Source organism: Colletotrichum godetiae (genome assembly GCF_030913485.1).
Source record: "Colletotrichum godetiae strain CBS 193.32 chromosome Unknown BDP55scaffold_24, whole genome shotgun sequence".
Taxonomy (NCBI): domain Eukaryota; kingdom Fungi; phylum Ascomycota; class Sordariomycetes; order Glomerellales; family Glomerellaceae; genus Colletotrichum; species Colletotrichum godetiae.
The window spans coordinates 343,307-366,951 of record NW_026851272.1 but is presented as its reverse complement, the minus strand read 5'-3'; the positions used below and the strand labels follow the sequence as shown (position 1 = coordinate 366,951).

The 23,645-nt window shown below is 54.2% G+C and overlaps 7 protein-coding genes across 7 annotated transcripts; 2 read left to right on the top strand and 5 right to left on the bottom strand.

Annotated features, from left to right (window-relative positions):
• Nucleotides 1-111: 111 nt before the first annotated feature.
• BDP55DRAFT_172172 (uncharacterized protein) lies at nt 112-1,106 on the bottom strand. The gene is made up of 3 exons (XM_060565758.1): nt 798-1,106; nt 587-723; nt 112-510 (listed from the first exon to the last, which is right to left on the bottom strand). Exons 1-3 carry the CDS (start codon nt 948-950, stop codon nt 144-146), a joined length of 657 nt encoding a protein of 218 aa, XP_060428767.1. The 5' UTR covers nt 951-1,106; the 3' UTR covers nt 112-143.
• A 2,897-nt stretch (nt 1,107-4,003) lies between these two features.
• On the top strand, nt 4,004-5,428 carry BDP55DRAFT_666216 (uncharacterized protein). Its single transcript, XM_060575088.1, has 2 exons — nt 4,004-4,471; nt 4,575-5,428. The coding sequence occupies exons 1-2, from the start codon at nt 4,200-4,202 to the stop codon at nt 4,987-4,989; spliced, it is 687 nt and encodes a 228-aa protein (XP_060428766.1). The 5' UTR covers nt 4,004-4,199; the 3' UTR covers nt 4,990-5,428.
• A 433-nt stretch (nt 5,429-5,861) lies between these two features.
• Nucleotides 5,862-7,434, bottom strand: BDP55DRAFT_666213 (large conductance mechanosensitive channel protein). Its single transcript, XM_060575087.1, has 4 exons — nt 7,037-7,434; nt 6,652-6,852; nt 6,338-6,482; nt 5,862-6,256 (listed from the first exon to the last, which is right to left on the bottom strand). Exons 1-4 carry the CDS (start codon nt 7,213-7,215, stop codon nt 6,194-6,196), a joined length of 588 nt encoding a protein of 195 aa, XP_060428765.1. The 5' UTR covers nt 7,216-7,434; the 3' UTR covers nt 5,862-6,193.
• A 567-nt stretch (nt 7,435-8,001) lies between these two features.
• BDP55DRAFT_729409 (SUR7 protein) lies at nt 8,002-8,993 on the bottom strand (the record flags this gene model as incomplete). The annotated part of the gene is made up of 2 exons (XM_060579562.1): nt 8,002-8,513; nt 8,582-8,993. The coding sequence occupies 2 exons, from the start codon at nt 8,991-8,993 to the stop codon at nt 8,002-8,004; spliced, it is 924 nt and encodes a 307-aa protein (XP_060428764.1).
• Nucleotides 8,994-10,430: 1,437 nt separating this feature from the next.
• BDP55DRAFT_716193 (P-loop containing nucleoside triphosphate hydrolase protein) lies at nt 10,431-15,948 on the top strand. The gene is made up of 13 exons (XM_060578334.1): nt 10,431-11,718; nt 11,781-11,997; nt 12,047-12,792; nt 12,844-13,017; nt 13,068-13,233; nt 13,294-13,644; nt 13,709-13,832; nt 13,900-13,971; nt 14,030-14,080; nt 14,140-14,204; nt 14,280-14,445; nt 14,516-15,556; nt 15,647-15,948. The coding sequence occupies exons 1-13, from the start codon at nt 10,528-10,530 to the stop codon at nt 15,882-15,884; spliced, it is 4,602 nt and encodes a 1,533-aa protein (XP_060428763.1). The 5' UTR covers nt 10,431-10,527; the 3' UTR covers nt 15,885-15,948.
• BDP55DRAFT_666206 (tafazzin) lies at nt 15,949-17,953 on the bottom strand. The gene is made up of 2 exons (XM_060575086.1): nt 17,467-17,953; nt 15,949-17,322 (listed from the first exon to the last, which is right to left on the bottom strand). Exons 1-2 carry the CDS (start codon nt 17,558-17,560, stop codon nt 15,983-15,985), a joined length of 1,434 nt encoding a protein of 477 aa, XP_060428762.1. The 5' UTR covers nt 17,561-17,953; the 3' UTR covers nt 15,949-15,982.
• A 2,508-nt stretch (nt 17,954-20,461) lies between these two features.
• On the bottom strand, nt 20,462-21,676 carry BDP55DRAFT_172061 (uncharacterized protein). The gene is made up of 3 exons (XM_060565757.1): nt 21,632-21,676; nt 21,014-21,451; nt 20,462-20,953 (listed from the first exon to the last, which is right to left on the bottom strand). Exons 2-3 carry the CDS (start codon nt 21,338-21,340, stop codon nt 20,585-20,587), a joined length of 696 nt encoding a protein of 231 aa, XP_060428761.1. The 5' UTR covers nt 21,341-21,451; nt 21,632-21,676; the 3' UTR covers nt 20,462-20,584.
• Between the last annotated feature and the right edge of the window lie 1,969 nt (nt 21,677-23,645).

Below are 23,645 nucleotides of genomic sequence, written 5' to 3'. Positions count from 1 at the left end.
TCGTATGCTTCCTTTCCATGATGATAATGCCGCTGTCTATTTCGTTTTCTTTCGGATTTCGGGTAGCAGATCATTCGTGATTGCTCTGGTGGGTATAGTATGCCCCGGCTCTGTAGCTTGTGGGCGTGTAGAAACGTCGCCGGTTATACCACCAATGCAATAACTGCCATGCTGCATAATGATGCGACGAGAGCCCAGCCGCGGCCAAGACGAGGAGCGGCGCTCGGGTTAGTTTCGGCAGGTAATGAAGGAGACAGGCTGTCCGTGTACAAGAAGTCGTCAAAGTTCGAGTCGTCGGCGGTCGTGGTCGTCGCTGGAGTTGCTGTAGCCGCGGGCTCCTCAGCCATGGTCAAAATACCCCATTCCACCTCAGAGCCGGTCATGGTCGACGTCCACGATACTTCGGTCGGTCCCGTCAATTTGCCGTTAATGTATCCGCTTTTCAGACTCGAGTATCCTGAACATGTCGCAGCTGTCGTTCCGCTTAATGTGCAGCCCAGATCGGCGATACTGTTCCGCCACGTCGTGATTAGCCGTCCCACTCCTTCCCAAGCGAAATACATGTTGCCGGGAGCCGAGAACCTACAGAGTTGATGTTTTGGTGCCGTGAAACTGAAGCGTACTCTCGCCCTCGGAGAAGACGAAGGGAAACTCGATGGCGAGGTCGCAATTAGGTGATGTCTGTGGCGGGCAAAAGATGGTATACGTCGTTTCTTTGGCATTCTACAATGGCGCAATTGTTAGATTACAGCAATGGCAGTCGAAAGGGAGCCCGAGCAGCTTTGGAAGCGTCGTACACTTGAAACTACACTCCCCCGCAGCTGCGACCAGCTATTCGCATCATAGTGCGGCAGGTAGATCGGAACAGTGGTGGTATCATCGGCGAAGACGGCATTCGAGGAAAGGAAACACAGTGACAGCAGAGCGGCGAAAGGCTGTGAGCATCTCATCGTGAAGACGTGGAATTTGGATTGGTCGAATCTCGGGCCGGTCGAAAGATGCAGCAGTGCTTGACGTCAACGAGCTAGCCACCGCAGGCTGTTCATGGGTCGTACAGCTACCGATACGGGCAAGGTGAGGTCATGCAATGCAGCGGACCAGGCTGACGGGACGGGTGTTGAAGCTTGGGAGCCAGAGAGGGATTCGGTAACACGCCGTTGATTTCTCGGTCCAAGTTGACGAAGGGTCGGAAGAAAGACCGTTGGCCGTTCTCTGGGGCAGAAAGTGGGTTTGACGTGTGCGGTGGTGGTAAGTGACCCTGGTTAGAGCATGGGACGGTCGTAGCGGGTGTTTCGCGGGTGCAGCGATAGCAAACGAATACAGTAAAGCCGGACGGAAGCTGTGAGCGAGCAGGGAAAGGTTGCCTCTGGATCGGAGGGGTCTGTTTCCTTAAAAGAGCAAGCTGGAAACGGAGCCGAGAGAATGAGGAGGGGTCTCCGGTGAGGGAGATTTACTGTCGTGACAGCAGTATTGCGACCAAAGAGGAGCGGCTCAACTTTCAGGTGAGCAGAGAGACGTGTCGGGGAGAGATTGAGGACTTTGCAGCTTTTGCCAATGCGCCGTCCTTGCCGGCCAAGGCTGGGCGGGAGAGTAGGTGAGCGATTGGCATTCTTTTGGTACAATGGGACGAAAGCCAAGACTTTTGGACAAGATGGTACAGCGCCCTTTGGAGACTCGGCGAGAGTGTGTGAGAGGGTCAAAGGTCCACGGGAGACGAACGTGGCGTGCCCTTGTCTCGGCATACCTACCTCATTGTAAGGTAGGTATTTGCTTCCTCGCAACAACGGCGTTCTCTGCAGGTTGAAACTTCAACGGCCTTCCAAAAGGGTCACCCAGCAGGTCTGCTGCATTGCAGCCAGTGGGTGTAATGCGAGCTGAGCACCTCCATCTTGGGGGTAGTATAGCATAACACAGCTAGGTATGCGTGAGATGGTTGGGAGACGGTAGGTATCTGCAGTGCGTGTGTGCCACTGTAGCATCCACCGCGGTTCGCCTGATGGCCGAGGACCGATGGTTATCCAGTGCTGGGTCGTCCAATGGATACGGTAACAGTGGTGGACATTGGCAACTGGGCGAGGGAAACAAACGGCAAACGATGAGAGGATGGAAGGGAAGAAAGCCAAGAAATGCCAAGAACGCGAATTTCGAAAAAATAATAAGAGCTGGGTGGGCACGGGCGTCCGGACTGGAGAAGGTCCTCCTGTCACGGCATCATCTGACTGGCCGGACGTTGCCAGCTAGGCAGGAACTGGCAGGGGTTGGCTGCCCCCGTACGGCGCGCCCCCCGTCATGCCCGTTCGTCCCCGCTCCGCTGCGCTACTTGGGAAGTCGCAATTCGCAAGTCTCTCTTGCCTTTCCTGAGGAGGCTTAGGTAACTTGTATCCCGTGAGGAAATCTCTCCCAAAACACCACCACCTTCCCATCCCGTCGTTAATACTGGGCATCACTTCGGGATTTCATACCCACAACCCGGCCTGGCCAGAAAATCCCTCTCCAGAAACCTCAACTCCCCTCCAGCCGACGGTTCCTGGGTCTAGCAGCTTTGAAGCTGATCCTCAGCCCAACCCGTTTGAACGGAACGTCTTCTCGACACCCCTCCATTGTCCAGAAACATGTAACATGGTGTACCTTTATGACTCCCTTCGTCGAATCCATCTTGCAGTCTCCGACACCTTTCAATCTCAGATCTGACCATGCTCTCGTCAACGTGGAACACTAGATACCTGGACCCCGAGTGGAAGTCTAAGTGGGAGCCGATTCCGCCTCGATTTGCCGTTTGATAGGCTCCGACTGCCCTCCTCGGGGCCCTCTTTCCGCTCGCTGCAACTCCCTCATCCGTGTTAGGCAGGACCGAAGATCTGGTCACTATCCACCGCTGCAGATGCAACTGCTTTCTGCCCACGCGCGACAGACGATTATCTCGGCTCCCGCCGGTACCACGGCTTCGTCGCCATCTCAATGTTGACGGTTAAAATCGCACTGCGGAACCCAGTCTCGATCTGCGGGTATCTGTGCACCAGCCACAGGATTGTAATGAGCGACCATCCCAACGATGTCGTCCCGTCTTTCATCCCATCGATTACGCCGAGCTCTACCAGCAAGGAGTTTCGATGTTGATATTTCGTCCGATCCGTACTGCTTCCGCCCGGAGCATCATGCAACCGAAGCGTCCTGGCAACCTCACCGCAACGGCTCGGCGAATCTGGGCTTGCTCCCGTCAAAGGCTGGCTGCTTATCCAAGGGGGAAGCCAACACACAAGAAGCAACTACGCTTCAATTGCTAGCCCACTGTACCTTGAGGCAACAAATCCTTTGGTCTTCGCCCTGGCCTGTCGTCCGGAGTGTATCACTCATGATGGGGCACAGTGCCAGGACGACTCTCTGTGTTGCCAAACACCTGCTTGTCGACCCATTGACTGGGCAAATGTGACTGCTGCCACCTTACATAAGAACTCGGGAAATTGAGTCAAGTGTACGTTCCTCTACTGAAAAATCAGCATAGCAAAACCAGCGAGGCTTCAAGGATCGGCATGCCCGCAGCCCGCGAGGTCGCAGACCGAACAACGTTGAAATAAACTCAGCTCGAACTAATCTACACATCAGCTGGCAGCATGGTGTCTTGTTCGATGCAGATTACATGCTGCACTTTGCCACCGGAACGAGTATCTCTATGCGATGCTAGAGGCAGCTGTGCACGGAATGACTTGTTGCCAGGTCGTAAGCTGCACGAACCATTGCGAGATGATTGAAGATGAGTATAGGTAGATGTCACGACCCAATGCGTCAGAAAACGACACTGGTTGTAAAACTACTCTTTGTGAGCCAGTGAGCCACCGTTATTTGCAAGAAACCCGTTTTGGCACCAACTCCATGCAAAACTTTGATTTTCTTCATCAAGATAACGGCCAACGTTGTCCATGCGGGATCCAATCGGAATATTGCTTGCCAACGACAGCTTGGACTGACGAGTTGGGAGTTGAGACTTTGGTTTCTTCCTTTTTTTCTTGCTACCAACACACAATGACACGAGCGCTTGACCAGAAATGGCCATGGACTCCCGGGCCCAGTTCCTCCTGTAAGCCTACGGCACAGCTCTGCCGGGAAATTGACCATGAAGGCCAGCCAAGAAAAACATTGTCTCGCCGCGATACTCACGAAAGCATCAATTTTTGCCCGTCTTGTCGCATACTGATCTCAAGATGAAGCACTACACGACGATCTTGCTCGCCATCTTAGGCACCGCCACTGCGCAGACCACGTCCGTGATTAGCGTCCTGAACCCCTATTTCGGTGACAACCCCTACGACGCGTCCATCAAGGACGCTAATCCTACCGCGACGACGTACGTTGTGAGCTGCCAAACGGACAGCACGAATTACCAATGTCGCGATGACCCCTCCGGCCTTGCCATGACCCTCATCGGAGGGCCGTCGACCGTGGAGCTTCACATTGAACGTACTGCCAGCAAAGTGTAAGACATCTCACGCATACTTGCTCATCGTCTCTCTACCACGCGCAGCCAACACCAGCGGGGTAATCTTTTTGACCATGGTTGCTGAAACTTTTCTACACAGATCAACCGAATACATTGGTACCGTCTCAGACGGTGTCTTGTACTACCACGCGGTCGTCACAAAGAGTGGAAGCACCGTCACGCAGACCGATACAAGTGTGTCGCCTCTGGGCACAAGCCTTTATGTTCCCCTCACCGTTACCGCGGGCCTCGAGAAGTTGCAGCAAGCTCAGGCCGGCGCCACTACGACTGCGGCTGCAACAGCCACGGCAACCTCCACGGTGACCTCCACCGCAGCGTCCACGGCATCGGCGCAGAGCGGGTCCAGATCCGAATCTGGGTCCGGCTCCGCTGCTGCAACGGCGACGACTGCGCAGGCCGCCTCGACGTCCACGCCCAACGCCGCTGCACCCCGAGTCGGCCGGGATGGTATGCTCGTCGGCGCTGTCGCTGCGGCTGGGTTCATGATGTTTTAAGTATGTTGGTGGCAGAGCTAGATCATTGAAGATGTCGTTTCAATTGAGGGAGGCATCGATGAGCGGTGTATTTCGGGAAACAGTCATAGGCGACCTCGCGAATGATTCGCGACTATCTTGACGCATAACGACTGCTCCGACTGTGTTGCCATGCTTGTCTCTCATTCATCTTCCATGATTACCTTTTGTTGGCTGCTGCGGCGGTATTCCCCTGCACTTCATTGACTTGGTGTGAGTCAAAGACGGTTATTTTTTGTGGGTTGTCTTGCTGAAAACAACCAAAGCATTGTTTGTTGGAACGAGTACGTCGGCTTTCATACAGACGAGCAATGAATCGCCACAAGTCATTCTGTATGAGAAGCGATAAATTAAATAGATACAAATCTAAACACAGATACGATTTATTTCCCCCAACTCCAGCTCAAGCATTTCTTAACTCCCCCAGTGTCCATAGACACTACTCCTCTTCCTCAACAAACTATCCGCCCTCCCAGTCTCACTTACTCGCAGATAACCAGCCCCTACCTTGTAAGACAAGGGAGCATTCATCTTCTCGCCCCAGACTTCTTCTCCCCCCCACCCTTCCTAGAACTCAGAGCAAATCATGAACGTCGAAACAAAGAGCACTATCGCGTTTTCTTGCGTGGGCGTCATACTCTTCATAGGTCTTGTGGCGGTGGGGTATTGGCGCTATGTCATGTCGCCGCGCGCGCAAAAGGAGTATTTTAGACGCAATGGGGGTACGCCTGAGGAGACGATGCCTGGTGTATAGAGGAGCAGTGTGCCAGGGGGTTAAGATGGTAGAAAGTCTTTTTCCGAGGAGTAATGGTGAGTTTTAGAACAGCGAGCATGATAACAGGCGAAAAAGCCAACACATCTAGGATCGCTAACCGCAAGATCAACGCGGATGCGATGTATGGTATAATAGGATTGGGTCATTACATTCAAGACCACGTGGACCTGAGTCAAATGACGATGCTCTGAATTATTATAATGAACCACGACTCCGACACGAAACGACACCAGATGCTTCTCAACCCCGACCCTGCTATGCTGAAACAATGCTCATGGACATCCGACACCCGTGTCGACACCCGACTTCATGATGCTGCCCCGTAAACCCACCCCTGACAATGCATAAAACAAAAATGAATCGTGCTCGCACCGATTCCACCAACACGGGAAGAACAAGAGAAGAAACCCACTACCGCTGAGCCCTATCCTCACGCCCGTCCTGCCAGCTAGTGCAGTTGACGCAACGTTGCGCCTTCGCTCAAGAAATTAGGTCAGCTTCAACGGGGTTCTACTCTGATCTGAGAGCTTAGTGGCAGGGCCTAACTGAACGCACCTTATTGCTGATCCGCTTGCGGCAGTACTTGCACTTAACAGTATGCTTAATAATCGGCTCGCGGGAGAAGAACTGAAAGACGTGGGCCAGTCCGTAGAGCGAGATGCCGACGCAGAGGAAGGAGACGAGTTGGTTGAGGAACGAGCTGGTGATTGTTTCGTTAGAGACGTGTCGAGCGAAGTGTCATTGGATGTGTTTGCCCCTTGAAGTCACGAAAATGAACGTTTCCAAACAAGGACCGAATCCGATACCAGATGGGGTCTTTACATGGTGATGGTCAAGTAGAAACAAGGTGCGTGAAATATTAAACTCACCCGTAAGCTAAGACGACGGCACCATCGTCCTTGGCGCGCTCGAGGGTCGTGTATTTGTTATCGTGGGTGTAGTTCGGGCCGCCCTTCAAGACGGCGAACTTTTCTTCCATGTTGCGGTTGAGTGGGAAGATGACGGAGATGGGTGGCATGATGATGTTCTGCACAAAGTTGTTGACGAGGGTCGTGAAGGCGGCCGCGATGCTGTCAAACGGTGTCAGTAGAGTAGAACCCCTCAAAATTCAAACATCGAGCAGGGCTATAATGTCGAGATAACATTGCTGCAAAAGCGCGTTGTCGATATGAGAGCGTACAGCCCTTTGTTCGTCTCTTCATGCTCGCGTTTGGTATGCGTGTTATGTATAGTGAATAGGGGAAGGACGCTTACATCAAACCAAAGGCAATCTCGAGAATGTTGCCCTGCAGAGCAAAGTCGATGAAGCCATCCCAAAACCGCCGTACCTTTTGCTGGCCCCGTCCGAGGAGTGATTCCTCTTCACCATTGTCGTTGCGGCCTTGCATGTTCGCCGCGGAGGAGATACGGTCCGAGAACGGGAGGGAAGGCATCTTGAGACCAAGTTTCTACTGACAGAGGGAGGAGGGGGGCGACGGGCGCACCGGGCTTGGAGGTCTAAAAGGAGTGGGCAGGGAGATTATGAAAGTCACCAGCCGCAAGGAGTTTGAAGCAACGGTGCAACGGGCGGTGAAGCGTGAGAGTTGGAGTGTCCTTGAGGTGAGGTGTAGTCGAAGTGTAGAGCGCCTAGAGGGTAAGGTACGGTACGGTCCAGGTTGGGTTCATTTGGCCAAGGTCGAGACATGGTGGTTGTTGCCTGTTTGGGGAGGAATGACGTACCCCACATTCCGGGGTGCGTGACGCCGGAGCCGGGCGTGGGTCTCCTCCGAAGGCAGAATCGGATGTTGGAGGCTGTGAGTAAAGTTGAGTAGTCCTGTATCTTCGCTCGTTTTTATGAAGCTGGAAACGAATCATATCTATTTACTCAGAGGAAATTACAGTCATAACTGCGGTCTCACCCATGATGGACTAAGGGTTTTCACAGTAGCTGTTGGGTTTACTTTGAGTGAAAACATCTTTATTGATGTGGTTCTAGAGATAATGCTATGAAATAGTGCACTCTTGGTTTATATATCGCAACAATGGTATCTCTAACAAGGCAAAAAAAGGATCGTGATGTCGGGAATAGCCATGATATGCCAGCTATCGGGGCAAACACGGCAAAGGTATCGTTTCAAATGCAACGCTTTCGTACTGAGGTTTCTCAATCTGAGAGAAGTGAAAGGCGCACCCATGGTTTGACGACTCTGACGAGTCAAACCGGAGAGAATGCTTCGATTCTAGAAGCTGCCCTTCTTATGGCGCTTCTCGGTATAATCGCGCGGCGTTCTGCGCGACCGCCTCTCGGCGCAGAACTGCGTGACCCAGTAAACGGACGCCGCAAACATGACGGCGAAAGCCACCCAGGAGATGATCATAAACTTCTGGCCCACCTTGGCCGAGATGCCGACTTCCTCGCCAATGTCCGTGATCTGCTTCGCGCCCTCTTTCGCGCCAATCGTCGTGACGAGACTGCCGGCGAAGAGCACGAGAGCCGCCAAAAAGGTGAAAGCAAAGTTGGTGAGTGTCATGCGCTTCTTGAAGCCGAGGAAGAAGGCGGCCAGCGAGCCGAGGATGGCGAGGCCCGAGAAGCCGATGCCCATGACATAGAGGACAAAAATGGCGAGGAGGGCCTTGTTGACCTTGTCCATAGCGTCCTCGATGGTGTCGGGCCAGTTGAGGTCGGACAGGCTCAGGCTCAGAGGGCCAATTTCGAGTTCTTGGTCCAGCATCTTGGTGAGATTAACGTTTGCTAGTTTTCCATGTTAGCGTACAACGTTGAAATGATAGGGTACTAAGGTACTAGTGGGGTTTACTTACGACCAGGAGACGGCTGGGTGCAGTTCGTGACGTTCAGCCAGACGTTGGGCGCCGTCACATTGGGCGAGAATTGGCCGTGGCACACATCCATCAGGTGCAGAGAGTACCACTCGGAGATTCCCAACTCGTCGGCGAGGCGGTCAGCAACATCGTTGCCAATGTCGTTGAGGATGCCGGACACCTTGTCGCCTACGCCGTCGATGAACTTGTCGAGCAAGCTGCCGGTGGTCGAGGCAGGATCGGCCTCGGAGGTTGCAGTGGGGATGAGGTTGTGGCCCAGGGTCGAGGTGTTGAGGCGGACGACGTCGTAGTCCTCCATGAAGCCCTCCTTGTGCCCGGCGAAGAGGGCGAGGAAAGAGAGGACGAATGCCACGATGGACAGTACCAACGGTACTATCACGGTGAAATGCATGTTGTCGGCAATGGCTGATCTCGCTCGCGTTGGACAAATGAAAATTTGCTTGATGAAGACGGGGTTGTATGTAGATTGTTTGGGTACACGGCGGATTTCGTAATCGCGAACCTGAGATTTGGCGAGAGACTTATGGGTAGGTACTGCCTGTCACTTGGAAGCGTGATGTTCAGAATCAAAAGGCCCGAGACCGAATGACTTCAAAGGTAGCAAAGGGGCCCAGGTCTTATTGAGGGAGAGCAAGTAGCCTAAGGAACAATGAGTGAATCACATCGAACCAGCCATCCAAGACCCTGGGCCGGCAATGATGCAACCGAGGGGACCCTGAGTGTACGTGAAAGAATGCTGTGATGGAGACGAGGGACAGGAACAAGGCCGGCGGCCCCATCGGCGTCACTCGCCTGGACAGTGGACTAGGGGCAAGGCCATGATTAGAATGGAATGGGTTACGGGGGGAGGGAGGGCGAGAGCGGTAGTTGGAAGTTGGGCGCCTTAGAACAACGTGGGTGCCACAAACAAGTGTAAGAATACACAAAGTCCACAGATAGGAAGGGAGACATCATCTTGCGTACTTGCTTGCTGAGGCGTTGAACAACACAGCAAGTCTAGGTCGAGCCTGACGTGGCCAAGAATTTTAGTCATGAAGGAAGGGTGTGTGGTTGGTGACTTGTTGCTCGGGTTGTGGATGTGTACGAAGTACGACAATATCCAAGTTTACGTCATCGGTCTTTCCACTGAGCCACAACATTTCTTTCCCAATTGGGGGCTGCACTTGGACCCACACTATTTTTTTTTTGCTAGGTACGTATCCACGTCTTCATACGGCTAGACGAGGGTCTAGTCGCCAGCCGTCCATCGGATGACACCCGGGAAACCTGTTTGGATGAGAACAACAAAAACAGGAGACGAACAGGGATGCCACAGCAAGTTTTGGAGCTTTCATAGCCAGTCGAGACTCTGAAGGGTCCTGCTTCTGAGGTTGTTTACCGCCTGTGGAGGCTTCTTTGTCTCCTGGTGCAGTCAAACGTTCCGATAGACCGCGAGTCCCCCATCTTGGCCAGCGCTAAACTCTGATTTGACCTTTGACTCTCTGGAAGCAATCGTTCCAGGCTAGATCGTCACTCGGTGGATTCGCCCCAGCCTCCAGGTGGGTGCATGAGCTGTCCATTCTTGGCATCGTTATCCAAAGCAGAAGAATACAGTCCAACACAGCTGCAACATGCGATGACCTGCTATTGCGAATAGCTTCGTTTTTTGCCCAACTCTTGAGTGCTGTTTAGTCTTATTATGATCTCCTCTCCGGTTACGAATCCCGTAACTAACGCTAGTTGACTTAGTCAATCTGCTTATCTACCTTCCTCAAACGGACTTGTCTCAGGGGAAGACTCTTTGGGCCGACTGTGCCGCAACGTGCAGCTTGATTTTCCGTCCTTTAAAGTGACTGACCCCCCCTCACTCCTCGTCCTGCTTATTCTGTTGTTCCTCCAAACCCATTTTGTGATCGTTTCTATCATCATTGAACACTGCACTCATCATGGCCAATTCAACCGCTGACGGCTGTTCCCTCACCGCCGACGATGCCTTCGGGCCAATCGTCCAGCTTTGCCGCGACGGTTTCGATTTCACCCTGACCTTTGAACAATGTCTCTTCACCATTCTCCCCGCCTCGCTCCTCATCCTCATCGCGCCCCTACGCTTCCGCTACCTCGGCAAACTCCCCTACGCCGTCAACGGCACCACCCTCCGTCTAACAAAACAGGCCGCCATCGCCTTCCTCGCCATCATACAACTGGTTCTCCTAGGTTTGTGGTCGGCGCATCGTCGCGGCGACGTCGTCGGGAATCGTCTGCGCGCAGTCTCCGTCGCCGCCTCGTGCGCGTCCTTTGCTGCCACCGTCATGTTTGCCGGACTCTCGTACATAGAACATGCGAAGAGCCTTAAGCCTTCGTCCATCCTGAATACATATATCCTCGTGTCCCTGGTGCTGGACGGAGCTATCCTCCGCACCATGTGGCTGTCGCACCTAAGCGTCGCCATCAGTGCCGTCTTCGCCGCGTCTTTCGCGTGCAAGACGGCCATCGTGATCCTCGAAGCCCAGGAGAAGACGCGCTATCTCGTGTCGTCGTCGGCGGCCGGTGGTCAGTCATCGTACAGTCCCGAGGAGACCAGCGGCATCTACAGCCGCGGTCTCTTTTGGTGGCTTACGCCGCTGCTGCTGACGGGATTCCGTCGTCTCCTGAAGCCGCTGGACCTGTTCGTCTTGGACGGGTCCATGTCGGCTGCTGTGCTGAATGAGAGGTTCTGGCTTCACTGGGACAAGTCCCCGTCTCTCTCGACGGGCGACCAATCCAGCGAAGCATCACGATCGCCAAGGTACCGTCTCATCAGGACGTGCATCGTCACGCTGAAATGGCAGTTGCTGGCAGTTATCCTTCCCAGGCTCTTCCTGCTCGGCTTCACCATTTGCCAGCCCCTGATCTTGAACCGGTTCCTTGAGTTCCTGCAGAATCCTGACGAGACGGTCAACTATGGCTACGGCCTCATTGGTGCCTATGGCCTTGTCTATCTGGGCATTTCCATCTCGTCGAGCTTCTACTGGCACGCCGCTTTCCGGTGTCTGACTATGCTCCGAGGCGTCTTGGTCGCTGCCATCTACACCAAGACAACGGAGCTGCGTGTCGCCCCGGGAGACGACTCCGCGGCTGTGACTCTCATGTCAACTGATGTAAGTCGTTGCACTTTTTCACCTCCCATCTTCGACACCATTTACTGACTTTCGCCTCTCAGGTTGAAGCCATCATTCGTGCTTGGCGCGAAGTTCATGAGTTCTGGGCCAACACCATCCAAATCGCCCTCGCCACATGGATTCTCAGCACTCACCTCGGCTACGCAGCCAGTGGTCCGATCATTGTGTCGGTATTCGCGCTGGGCGCCACCGTATGCCTTGCCCCCTCTGCTCAGAAGTACCAGATCCTCTGGGTTGAAAAGGTTCAGAAGCGCATTGGTCTGTATTATCCTCTCCCCTGACGCATATTTTGCTGACCCCTTCAAAGGAATCACCTCGGCCATGATAGGCCACATCAAGAGCATCAAAATGTCGGGTCTGACCCAGAAACTCTTCCAGACTCTGGCCGACCTCCGGCTCGCCGAGATGAGAGCGGCGACTCCCTTCCGCGTGATCGGCGCCGTCACGTCCGCCGTCGCCCAGGTTCCCCTTATGATCGCCCCCGTCGTGGCCTTTGCCATGTACACGACAATTGCATCCAAGAACGGTCAAGTACTCGACGCCACGAAGCTCTTCGCCGCGCTGTCGTTGATCATACTGCTGGCCCAGCCACTCTTTTGGATGTTCGAGGTCGTCCTCGACATGAGTGCGGCTCTGGGGTGCTTCAACCGCATCGAAAAGTACCTGTCTGAGCCGCCGCGAGCAGAGTATCGAGATCTTCCGTCGGGACCACCTGCTGGCTCATCTGAGCGGACGGGCTCCTACTCTCAAGATGTGCAACTCCAGAATCTGGAGAGAGGTAAAGGGCGGGTTTCACCAGATACGAAGCCCACTGGCCCTATCGCCATTCGGGTGAAAGAAGCGACGCTGGCATGGAAGCCCGAAACAAGTCCCGCAGTTGATCTCATGGACTTCAGCATCTCTCAAGGCCAGCTCGTCATGCTCGTGGGGCCAGTTGCATCCGGGAAGAGTACACTTCTAAAAGGTCTTCTTGGCGAGCTGCCTCACGTCACCGGAACTGTTGCCCTGTCCAGCGATCGCGTCTCTTGGTGTGAGCAGAGCCCCTGGCTCATTGTAAGTACATTCACAGACGAGGAAGTGTGAGCATCACTAAAAGATATTTAGAACGAGACTGTCCGAAAGAACATCATCTGCTTCTCCGACTTTGACCAAAAACTCTACCAACAAGTTCTCAATGCATGCGATCTTGAGAAGGACCTCGCTCAGCTTCCAGATGGAGATGAATCATCGATCGGAAGCAAGGGCATTGCTCTTAGTGGCGGCCAGAAGCAGCGTGTCGTATGTAGTTCCATGGGCTGAATTCGTCCTCTTCGACTAACAAGGTTTAGGCACTTGCCAGAGCCATCTATTCCCGCCCTCAGATTGCTCTGTTTGACGACATCTTCAGCGGCTTAGATAACCATACAGCCAGGACAGTGTTCCAGCGCGTCTTTGGTGCCAGGACTGGAATCTTACGGACCTGGGGGACTACAATCGTTCTCGCGACTCAGTCTGGTATCAACCGCTCAACACTCATCAACCCTCATGATACATATCGCTGACAAGCAGATACAGTGAGCTTTCTTTCTCAGTCAGACATGATCATCGCCCTCGAGAACGGCAAAATATCAGAGAAAGGAAGCTTTGAAGATTGTCTACACGCCAAGGGCTACGTCTTGAGTCTCATTTCCTCCAACACCGAGAAACAGGACGAGAGCAGCCCCCCGTCAGAAGAGCCTGCAGACAGGACCACAAGTGACGACTCTTTAGAGAAGAGGGCCAAAACAGTAAAAGAGCAAGACGACAAGAGACGGCAGCTGGGCGACTGGAGCGTCTACGGCTACTACTTTGGTAGCGTCGGCGCCTCCCTCGTGGCCGTCTTGATGGCCTTGGAGGTGACATGGGCGTTCTTCTCGACGTTTCCGAGTAAGTCTCACCAACACCCTTTTCGGGAGCACTCGAAAGAAGCATCGCTAACAAATGAGACCAGCCGTGTGGTTGAAGTTCTGGACGGACTCCCAGGCTGAAAGTCCCGCGAGCCACGATGCCTACTACCTCGGAGTATATGCCGCTTTCCAAATTAGCGGTGTCTTGTGCTTTGCGGTCCTCATCTGGTAAGTCTGAAACCCTCTCTCATTGAGTTGATAAATACGTCAAAAGCTGACAACCTGGATCGTTCAGGTTCGTTCTTGTTCCAGTTGCTTCAAAGTCGGGCATCAGTCTACACCAACGTCTCCTCAAGGCCGTCATGCAGTGAGTATCTCCCGTAACCCCTCAAATGACCGACTGTGAATCTCAATATCTTGTACAGCGCGCCTCTATCTCTGTTCACGAAAACAGATACCGGATCCATCACCACCCGGTAAGCCTAAATTTACGTCACCTTCATTCACCTCATACTATGAAACTGATACGGCCTAGGTTTTCACAAGACGTAGGTCTGATAGATAGAAGCCTTCCCCTAGCTCTAGTCGTTTCTCTCGCAAGTAAGCCACCAAACTCCCACTCCCACTCCAGTCTCAAACTAAAGCGGCGAGATCTAACCCAAACGTCACCGACAGGCTTCTTCACCTGCATTGGCAAAGCCTTCCTCATAGCTTCCGCCTCCTGGTACATCGCCATCAGCTTCCCCGTCCTGATCCTAGTCTTCTACTACATCCAACGTGCCTACCTCCGCACCTCGCGCCAACTACGCCTCCTAGACCTCGAAGAGAAGGCTCCCGTCTAGTAAGATCCCCTCCTCCTCAAACTCCTTGATCTCATCTTCCAAGCTTTCGTAACCTAACCAAATCTCAAGCACACACTTCCTCGAAACCCTCTCAGGCCTCCCGACCCTCCGCGCCCATTCCCTCACAACCCCCTCCATAACCCACGCCCACGCCCTCATAGACCGCTCCCAGCGCCCCTTTTACATCCTCCTCCTCACCCAGCAATGGCTCACCCTCGTCCTCGACCTCACCACCACGGCGCTCGCCCTCCTCGTCGTCGGTCTCGCCGTCCGCCTCCGCGACACGGTCTCCGTCGCCCTCACCGGCGTCTCCCTCGTCCAGCTCATATCCTTCACCGAGACGCTCAAGATGCTCATCCAGTTCTGGACCTCGCTGGAGACCTCCATCGGTGCGGTGGCACGCATCAAGAACTTTGCTGAGGAGACGCCTGATGAGGTTGAGGCGGATGTTTTTAAGCGGGAGGCACTGATGATTCAGTCTGCTGCCGGCGGGCAAACGCAGCAGGCTCCAGAGGCTGCGATCGTCCAGGGCTGGCCTTCCCGCGGTGCCATCGAGCTCCACGACGTCGTAGCTTCGTACGATCAGACTTATCCAGACACTGATACCGAGAGCCATCCTGCGGCCACCGCGAAAGCTCTAGACGGCATCACCCTCTCCCTCCCCCCCGCCTCCAAAACAGGCATCGTAGGCCGCACAGGAAGCGGCAAGTCCTCCCTCCTCCTCGCCCTCCTGCGCCTCCTACCTCTATCCTCCGGCACAATCTCCATCGACGGTATTCCCATCGACGCTCTCCCACTCCTGCCGTTACGATCGGCCCTCGTCGCGATAACACAGGACCAGTTCGTGTTACCCGGGACGGTCCGCCAGAATCTCGATCCGCTAGGCTTGGTGTCTGATGCGGAAGCTGATGCCGATGCTAACAATAATGTCCTTGTCTCGGTATTGACACGCGTCGGGCTGTGGGATACTATCCGCGACAACGGCGGACTGGAAGCTCAGTTCGCAGAGGAAGCGCTAAGTCACGGACAGAGACAGCTTTTCTTCCTCGCGAGGGCGATTCTCAGGAAAGATGTCGGACGGGTTCTACTCCTTGACGAGGCGACGAGCAGGTAAGCCATCTTCCTCCCCTTTCATGCCCCCTCCTTCTTTCTTTTCTTTTCTTTTTGCTCTCTAGTGCCTAAAACTGACAATGACAAAAGTGTCGACGCCCACACGGAGCGAATAGTCAAAGATCTCATCCGCGAGGAATTCAAGCACCACACAATCATCGCCATCGCTCATAGGCTAGACACGGTCATCGACTTTGATCGCGTCGTGGTCCTCGATAAAGGTCGCGTCGTCGAGGTCGGGAATCCCCGGGAGCTGTTGGACCAGAGGCAGGGCAGGTTCAGAGAGCTGTGGGATGCGAGCCGGCAGGCTGGCGGACAGGATGCGTGAAAGTCGTTGGGACATGATGTGGCAATTGCACTCTCAACTAAAAGGACCAAATGTTCAGAAACTTTGTTAGGAATATTTTGTAATTTGATTTCTCGTCTTCAGAATATGAACGGCATCATTGGCATTTGCACATCCTCTATCGGATCACTGTCCACGTTGATGAATCTCCCCTTTCCAGCCCTTTGCGCTACAATGTACTTCTCAATAGCCTTTGCCATTTGCGCCGCCTCACGGTACCTCTCGTGGTCCGCAATCGGCGTATCTACGCTGATTTCATACCCGTATCTCAATTTCAACTTGGACACCTTGCCCCATGGCCCGGTCCAGTCGACCTTGTCACCGTCAACGTTGGCCATGAGCGCCTTGAACCACGTGCCGCAGCCCGTGAGGTCGAGATACTCCAGCCCGTAAAGGCACTTGCTCAGCTTCCTCAGCAGAATGACGGCCTCGGACCAGTCATCGTCCAGAGTGTGCGCGTACGCTCCCGTGCCCGAGTAAGTCTCGGCGCGGCCATCAGACGACGCAATCTTGGAGAACTTTGCGTTGGGCGTCAGCGACGGCTCGGGCCAATACGCTAGGCTCAGGTGCGTGAGCGTGGGCAGCTTCGCCGCGAGCGAGAGGAGCTGCTTCCATGACACGCCAGTCGTCCCACCGCCTTGCTGCGCGCTAGAGGCGACGGTGAGGCAGAGGTGAGTGATGTTGGGGAGAAGCTTCGGCGGGAGCGAGGGCGCCTCTGCTGTGTCCCAAGAATCCTGCACGGCCTCGGCGGCGCTCGCCAGCTGCTGCGGGAACAGAACGTCGGCCAACTCCCTGACGGTCATGGAGTGGCCCACCGAGCCAGTCAGGTCGAGGGAATAGACGTCGTTGTTCAGGGACACAAGGCCGTCGACATCAAGTGGCTGCTGGCCCTCGTGCGCCGCCGCAGGAGGAATCAGAATGTTGTGCAGGTCTGCAGCGGATGCGCCGCCCTCGTGCCATACGCCAACATACTTTGCCAACGAGGCCCTGACGCGGCTGGGCAGCGTGTGCAAGTAGTACTGATCGTAATCTTTATGGAGCTCCCAGTTCAGGGCCATCCTTCGAAGGACAAGGTCCATCAGGCTGCCCTTGTCCGGCTCGTACGTGCCAGGCAGACCCTCCATGGCCTGGGCGCCGCGGTGGGCGGCGGTCGCGTGCGCGCGCTGGACATGGCTGGATCGTGATAACCAGCTGCGCGGAGGTGGCGGGCCAGGTGGTACTCGTCTGCCTGTAGCGTCGAATCTTGGGACACGCCTGGGTGCTGGCGGAGGCGTCTCTGGGATCTGGAGGATCTGTCGCAGAGCGGGTGGGACGGTGGGCGTGGTCGCTGCCGATGCTGCTGCTGATGCTGTCGGGGTAGCACGGGAGGATGACCGACGAAGATCAGCCAAAAGTTCGTTAACGCCCCTACGTTGGTTCTCTGTGTTGCATCGTTGTCAGTGGCCGAAGCGACGTCACGTAGAAGACCTCGGTCAGAGGAAAGGCAAGGATGGGTTAGAGAGAGGAGAGAGGGGGACCACGGCCGGGGGGTGTGCAATGGGCGTGGGGTTGGAGCTGGACTTACGGGCAGAAGAAGAGGCTGAAGCTGAGGCACCCAATGAAGACGGGGCAGTTGACTGCGGCTTCGAGTATAACGCCTGATGCCTTTTCTTAGTCATGCCCGGGCGAGAGATGGAGGTATGGAAGGGGGAAGCTGTGGGAGGAGGCTTCCGAAGGGGAGGTTGAGGCGGGGGGTGGAGAAGCCAAGGTAGGTTTCTCGTCGTTGTTGTCGATCGTCGTTGTTGCAGAGCAGAGCAAACAAGCTTCCAGGCGGCGAGGCTTTGTCGCTATGTACTCCCTGTACTCTGGAATGTTGTTGCCGCCTTTTGCATCCGCCTTGGGTTAAGCGTCAGCAACAACGAGATGAGTCGCCAATTACTCTTTTTTTTCTTGCTGTGAGTCACAGGCAGCTCCGTCAGTCAGTCAGGCAGCTCAATCTGCAGGGCGAGATGAGAACAGCAGAGTCATTGCCTCGCTTTCCCTGGGCAGTTGTTGCTCACCAAAGGATTGATTGATGCCCTAATTAGCTTTAGGATCGAATAAGGGCCGTAGCGTGGCTTGGAAGGGGGGGAAACGTTACAAACGTCATGCTGCAATGTGATAAGCACCCCTCATGCGCCTCGTTTTGTTGTTTGTCAGCTTCCGCCAGTTGTCAATTGGATCCGCCCACAAGCGCTAATACGCTGCTTCCCCTCCACAGGGCTGGTTACTCCGTAGAGTCCAGACTGAGTCCCGGGTTTACACGGACTTCCAGACTCCCCAGTGCCCTTGCTCAATGCTGAATCACTGAATGAGTCGGGCGGCAGGGCCTTTCCACCTTGGGGCAAACCCATGGTCTGAGCGTTCGGATGCGCGAAGAAGGTGCCCCGGCCCGGACACAGGCAGGACCCGCTCTGCCGGTCGACCGGTTCGGCAGGTCCTGAACCATTGACATCCACGACCTTGTGGCTTGACCCACTTCGGACATGGAATGGAATTGACTCGGGCCCCCTTCACAACAACAACAACCTCTACGGCCCGACTGACAGGCCTTCTGGGGGTTTAGGTGCTCGTCTCCCAATCAACTTCTATTGTTTCTGTTCCATCACTTTTACGAAAATGTGAGAAAGGTCCTCACCTTGCAAACCCGACTGCCGCTAGACCCAATAGCATCATAGAGTTTAAGACTACATCCGCCATCTTTGTGCCACCCCTTTTTCAGTCTACTGTTTTAGCAGGGGCACTCCAAGATGAGGGACCTTTCAGGGCGTTCCATACCCTGATTCTACCCAAGATGAGGCATCCTCTGCTTGACCACCCGCATGCGGCAAGCAAGCCTGGCGCATCGTGTTTGCCATGTACGCGGTGATCTTTGGCGTCTGGGACAGCACAGGCGGCGTAAATTTCACTCAAATGGAAGGCCTAGGCATCAAGATGGAACCCATACATAGTACACCATTGTCAACCCAGGGACGCTGTCGGAGGCGCGCTGATCGATTAGGAGAAGAGTTCATCAGCAACTGTCCATGGAGCGGGCACTCCAATGCGGGGCGTGACTGATGCGCAATGCATGTCATGGACGCCACCGACACCGAGGAATGGCGATGGCTCCGTTGAACCTCATCCCATCCTCTCATCTGGGACTGGCTTATTATGGCGGTCTCGATGCAAGAAGCCGCCATATCACAACTCATCATACTCGCCAACTCCGTCCTCATGGCCAGATAGTGTTTGTGTGACGTTCTTGAGCCTACCCGGGCTCAGAATAGGCTGCCTGTCTTGTTTCTTTCAGCTGTTGCTGTCAACAACTGTCTCGAATCATCCATGGACCCATACTGGGAAGATGGTGGTAGCCGGGCGAGGTGGACTTTGCTACGCGCCTTGAAGATCGGGTAGCCGCACGGTTGGCTCTATCGATTGACTTTCCTCACGTCATCCTATTGGGCTACCGTAATCACGAGTTAGTAGCCCGTTGAAGATATCACATCATTTTGACCTCATCGAGGGCTAGGCCTTCTTTGGACCCAGATGTTGGCGTACGAACCAGAGCTGTTATGATACTCCAGGCAGGTAAGCCACGTCGGAAGCGTGGCAGCGCTTGCCTCGACGTCGAAAAGGACCCGGTAGCCGATGAATCCATGGGTCTATCATAAAGAGCCCGTCCAACGTTGCATCCACAAAAGCCCATGGCAGGCTCCTGACAGGCGGGCCTGAAACTGGCCCTAGGAAACAACGTGCGTCTTGGATGCACACGGTGTTCGTCGTTGGCTTTTGCGAATGGCGCGACATTTTAAGTTTTGGTACTCTTGTACGCTTAAGACGACAGACGGGTAAGGAGCACGCTGCTAGCCCGCGGACAGAGATTTGTAGGCAGTCTGGGACGGTTTTCAGGGATATCCGAGGACGACCAGGGCGGGCAACCTGGGTGATCGACCGCTCTTGATCCTTTGCCAATCATCCTATTGTGTTGTGACGGAGGCCTTCAGCGGGGAAGTAAGATGCCTTACACAACATGGTCAGGGGCCCAGTCATGGGGAAGAAACATGGCGCTTGGTGGCAAAAAAGCTTGCTGACTGAGTCTTGTACGTTTGACAATTCAAGATTGACAGTCCCAATCTGGAAGGAGAAAGCGAACAAATTCGGAAATCTGTGTCCCAACATTGGCTAGATTCGACATCAAAGGCAACGTGATGAGAACCCTACCATTAGGGAGGCCGTCGGGGAGGGGCCTTTCGGTAGATGGGCAGTCACAGCCCGTGGATGTCGTGACGATCCCAGGGCAATGGCTCCAAGAAGACTGCTCATGTGCACCGTGTAGCCTCGAAACAATCAAGACCGTAGCATTCACTATCCGATCTGCGACATGTGAGCCATCGGTCCCGAAAGATTTGCCTATACCAAGACTCAACCGATTCTAGTGTCTTGAGCGATACGCTGTGGCTCTCCAAAATGAGCCTGGTAATTGAGACCGAAAGACAGTGATCGGACCCTTATTGTGTTATGCCGGATGTCCTCACTGAGACAGCCCAGTCCCTTTCCCCTTCCTGCCTGCCAAATTTTCATGATGTGGAAGTCCTCTCGGCTAAAGCCCTCTTTGTGTCACCTGGAATGAATGTTGCCGCCCCAAGGGGTACAGTCCTGCAAGGACAGGGGGTGTGGTGTGCTCAGAAGTCACGATGCCTGATATTCAAGCCAAAGAGACTTTCCTCTTGCTGGAATGGCATAAAGAAATCTAGGCCGGTACTCTCACTGCTCCTCGGCCAACCCGCTCCTTTACTTAGGAGCTTGGGCTTGTCGGGTTGACCTTGCGCGAGAGACAAATTCCGCGAAGACAGAGAGAGCGTCGGGGGGTAAGTGTCGGGAGTGAGAATCGAGGAATTGAAGCTGATGAGATGGCTCTTCGTAGAATAAATGCTGTAGGTTTTCTCCCTTGACCGCCTTTTTGACAATTTCGTAAGGCAACCAGCATGCCGGGTCCTTCTGCCGCAAGCCGTACAGAGACGGGGGTGGCTAATTATAAGCCAAGTCAAGGCCTTAGATACCCACGTCGAATGAGACGAGAAGTCGTAGGCCGGCCACTGTCAACTACTCACCCCCTTCGAATTTTGTTTCGCCTTGTCTTCTCCCGCCACTGCACAGCCCTTGTAAATGTTTAGGCAAGGAGGCCTGCTGATAGAAGCCTTATTGGGAACGCACTCCCTGTCGAGTCTGCGGCGCGGACGCCGCATGTAGCGGGAGAGTTCTTTAGGACCGGGGAGTAGAGCCACAACCTTTTGATAGCTCTCTCTGCATACTTGCTTCTTTGTTACCGAGTGTCCGATAGAAAAGACCCGGTCCTCACAGTCGCTGCAGCGGCTGTTACATTGTCGAAGTGGCCTGTGTATGCTTGATTGCTTTGCAGGGGGTTGATGACCGGACATGTAAGAGAGACGATCCGTTTGGCTCTCCTGTTGTCCTGCTAGGTCGCGCTGCGAGACATTCCTGGGATGTTAGGCCGGGAAGAAGTAGCGTTGATACCAGCAGTCAGACGCCTGACCCGAATAGTCAGCGATAGATTGTGATCCGGAGGCATGGCTCATCCCAAGAAAACTTGGCCATAATGACACCGAAAGAGAAAACATGTGGCAAGCCGTCGTATGGTACCAGAAAGACTCTAGAGGTACAAAGGAGTACATGGAGCGGGTTCGGGACACGGTCCGGTCAAGACTCACGCTCAGTGGTCTTGGTCATGACCCGGACTCATAATTTATGTGCTGTATAAGGAGCTTCTGTATGGAGTAGTCTAGAGTGTTAAACACTGGTCATTAGGCTGGGTTATCTGCTGGCTGGTCAGTCATGTAGCCGTGATAGCTGTTGTTGGAGTAGATGACCGGCTTGGACCACAAAAGTGTTAAAAAAGCGAGCGAGGCCAGTAGCACCGATTCAACTTGTCTGAAATACAGGAAAGACACAGTATCGGGCCTGGCCTCGGTTCTGAACAGCATAGTTGCCATGGTTCACGTTCTTATGGCCCTCCAAGGGGTGGGTGTTTGTCCAGCAAAACAATGTTTCCGGACAAGCACCAGAACGAGGCATGAGAGGTGAAGCGACCGGTGTAGCAAGGCAAGAGCCAGAAAAAGGCCAAAAACACGAGGCGAAGGTCGAAAGGTGCCCGATTGCGGCGCGATGCAGTATGGCAGAGGACTGAATGTGCCTCTGAAGAGTCGGTGAGGGCCTCGGATCGGCAGTGCCAGCGAGAGATGCAGCGAGCCAGCGGAGACCCAAGGCATCGGATGAGGCCCAAAAACAGATCCAGCTGTAGTCACGGCAAGAGGATATCTCGTCGAGCCTTCATGTGATTGATATGAAGAGGAAGACGTCTCGGAGCTTGGTGAACTTGAAAGTAAAGGAGCAGAGCCAAAATGTACAGGGGGTGGGGTGGTGAGTACCTGCCTTTACCTCATAGGGCCGGAGGCACAGAAAGGCACAGTGTGTGAGAGCAGTGGGAAGCAGCTCGTTCCGGCAGGCAGCCTACATCAGGTCCACCTCATTCAATGTTGGTCGGTGACTCGGCGTACCGGGGATCAAAGAGGAGAGGAGAGTGCCGTGTCATCCATCCATTGCAGTTGTGAAGATGAAGATTCGATGCTATGCAGGTTGGGCCGTGTAAATGAGGCACTCTCCCGCTAGCCAATAGGAAGATCCACTTGACCCTTGATACATTCACCTGGGACTCCACTTCTACACCGTACCGTGCGAAGACTTCCCATTTCCGTCAACTCCATCCCATCCCCTCCATCTTCTCACCTCCGTCACCAATCCAAGACAGTGCAGGCTCTTTTGACCACCTTGGCCAACGACTGTTCATCGACTACGCCCGTCAGCCACACCACACCGCATGTACATGTTTGTTTCCTCCTTTCCTCGAGGGCTTAAGATGCATGGCTCCTTGCTGACCACTGTACAGCATCTCATTGATCGCTCTTTGGCGCTCACGACCTCCCACAAGACACCTAGGACACCTGGGACACCTGGGAGCAAGTCAACGTCGCCCACTTTGAACGAGAAAAGCATTCATAATGCTCACACCTGCCTAGTGCACACGTTTCCGTACCTAGCTGGGCCGGATCGTCAAGCAGAAAGCAAGGAGCCTACAGATAGACGACAATGCAATAATTATGCCGCCCTCAGCTCATTCCACTCGCCTCCCAGGCCATGGATCGCTCGCCAGCCCTGTATCCGTACCAAACCCCCAAATGTTCAACTTGTGCGGCTGTTGTGGCCTTTACACTAGATACGAAGCCTGATCCCACCCAACGTCAACGCTTGACAAAGTTGCGACATAGCCTGGATACCTTAATGGCCCATCACATCAACCCACGGACGCACACCAATGAGATCTATATATCGACCTCGAAGCATAGTCTTGCACCCGCTTAGCCCCATGCTGGCAACATCTTCTATTCCCGCAATTCTCCAGATTGCCCGGCAAATTCTTGTGTCACCACCCTCATTGAACCCCCCTGTTGTGGCCTCATGCAACAGCAACTCGCTTTCTGCACGCCAGACCATCAGCAACAATAACAACAGCTTCTTGACTGAAGCAAGCCCGCCGTCAAATCTTCTGCCCCTTAGCCAGTGTCCGCCCACCACTGAGAGGACCCTGGTGTCCGTGATACGTCACATCACACAAAATCTGATCTATGGAAGCAGGCAAAGGAAGAAACATGGGGAAATGGTGCCTTT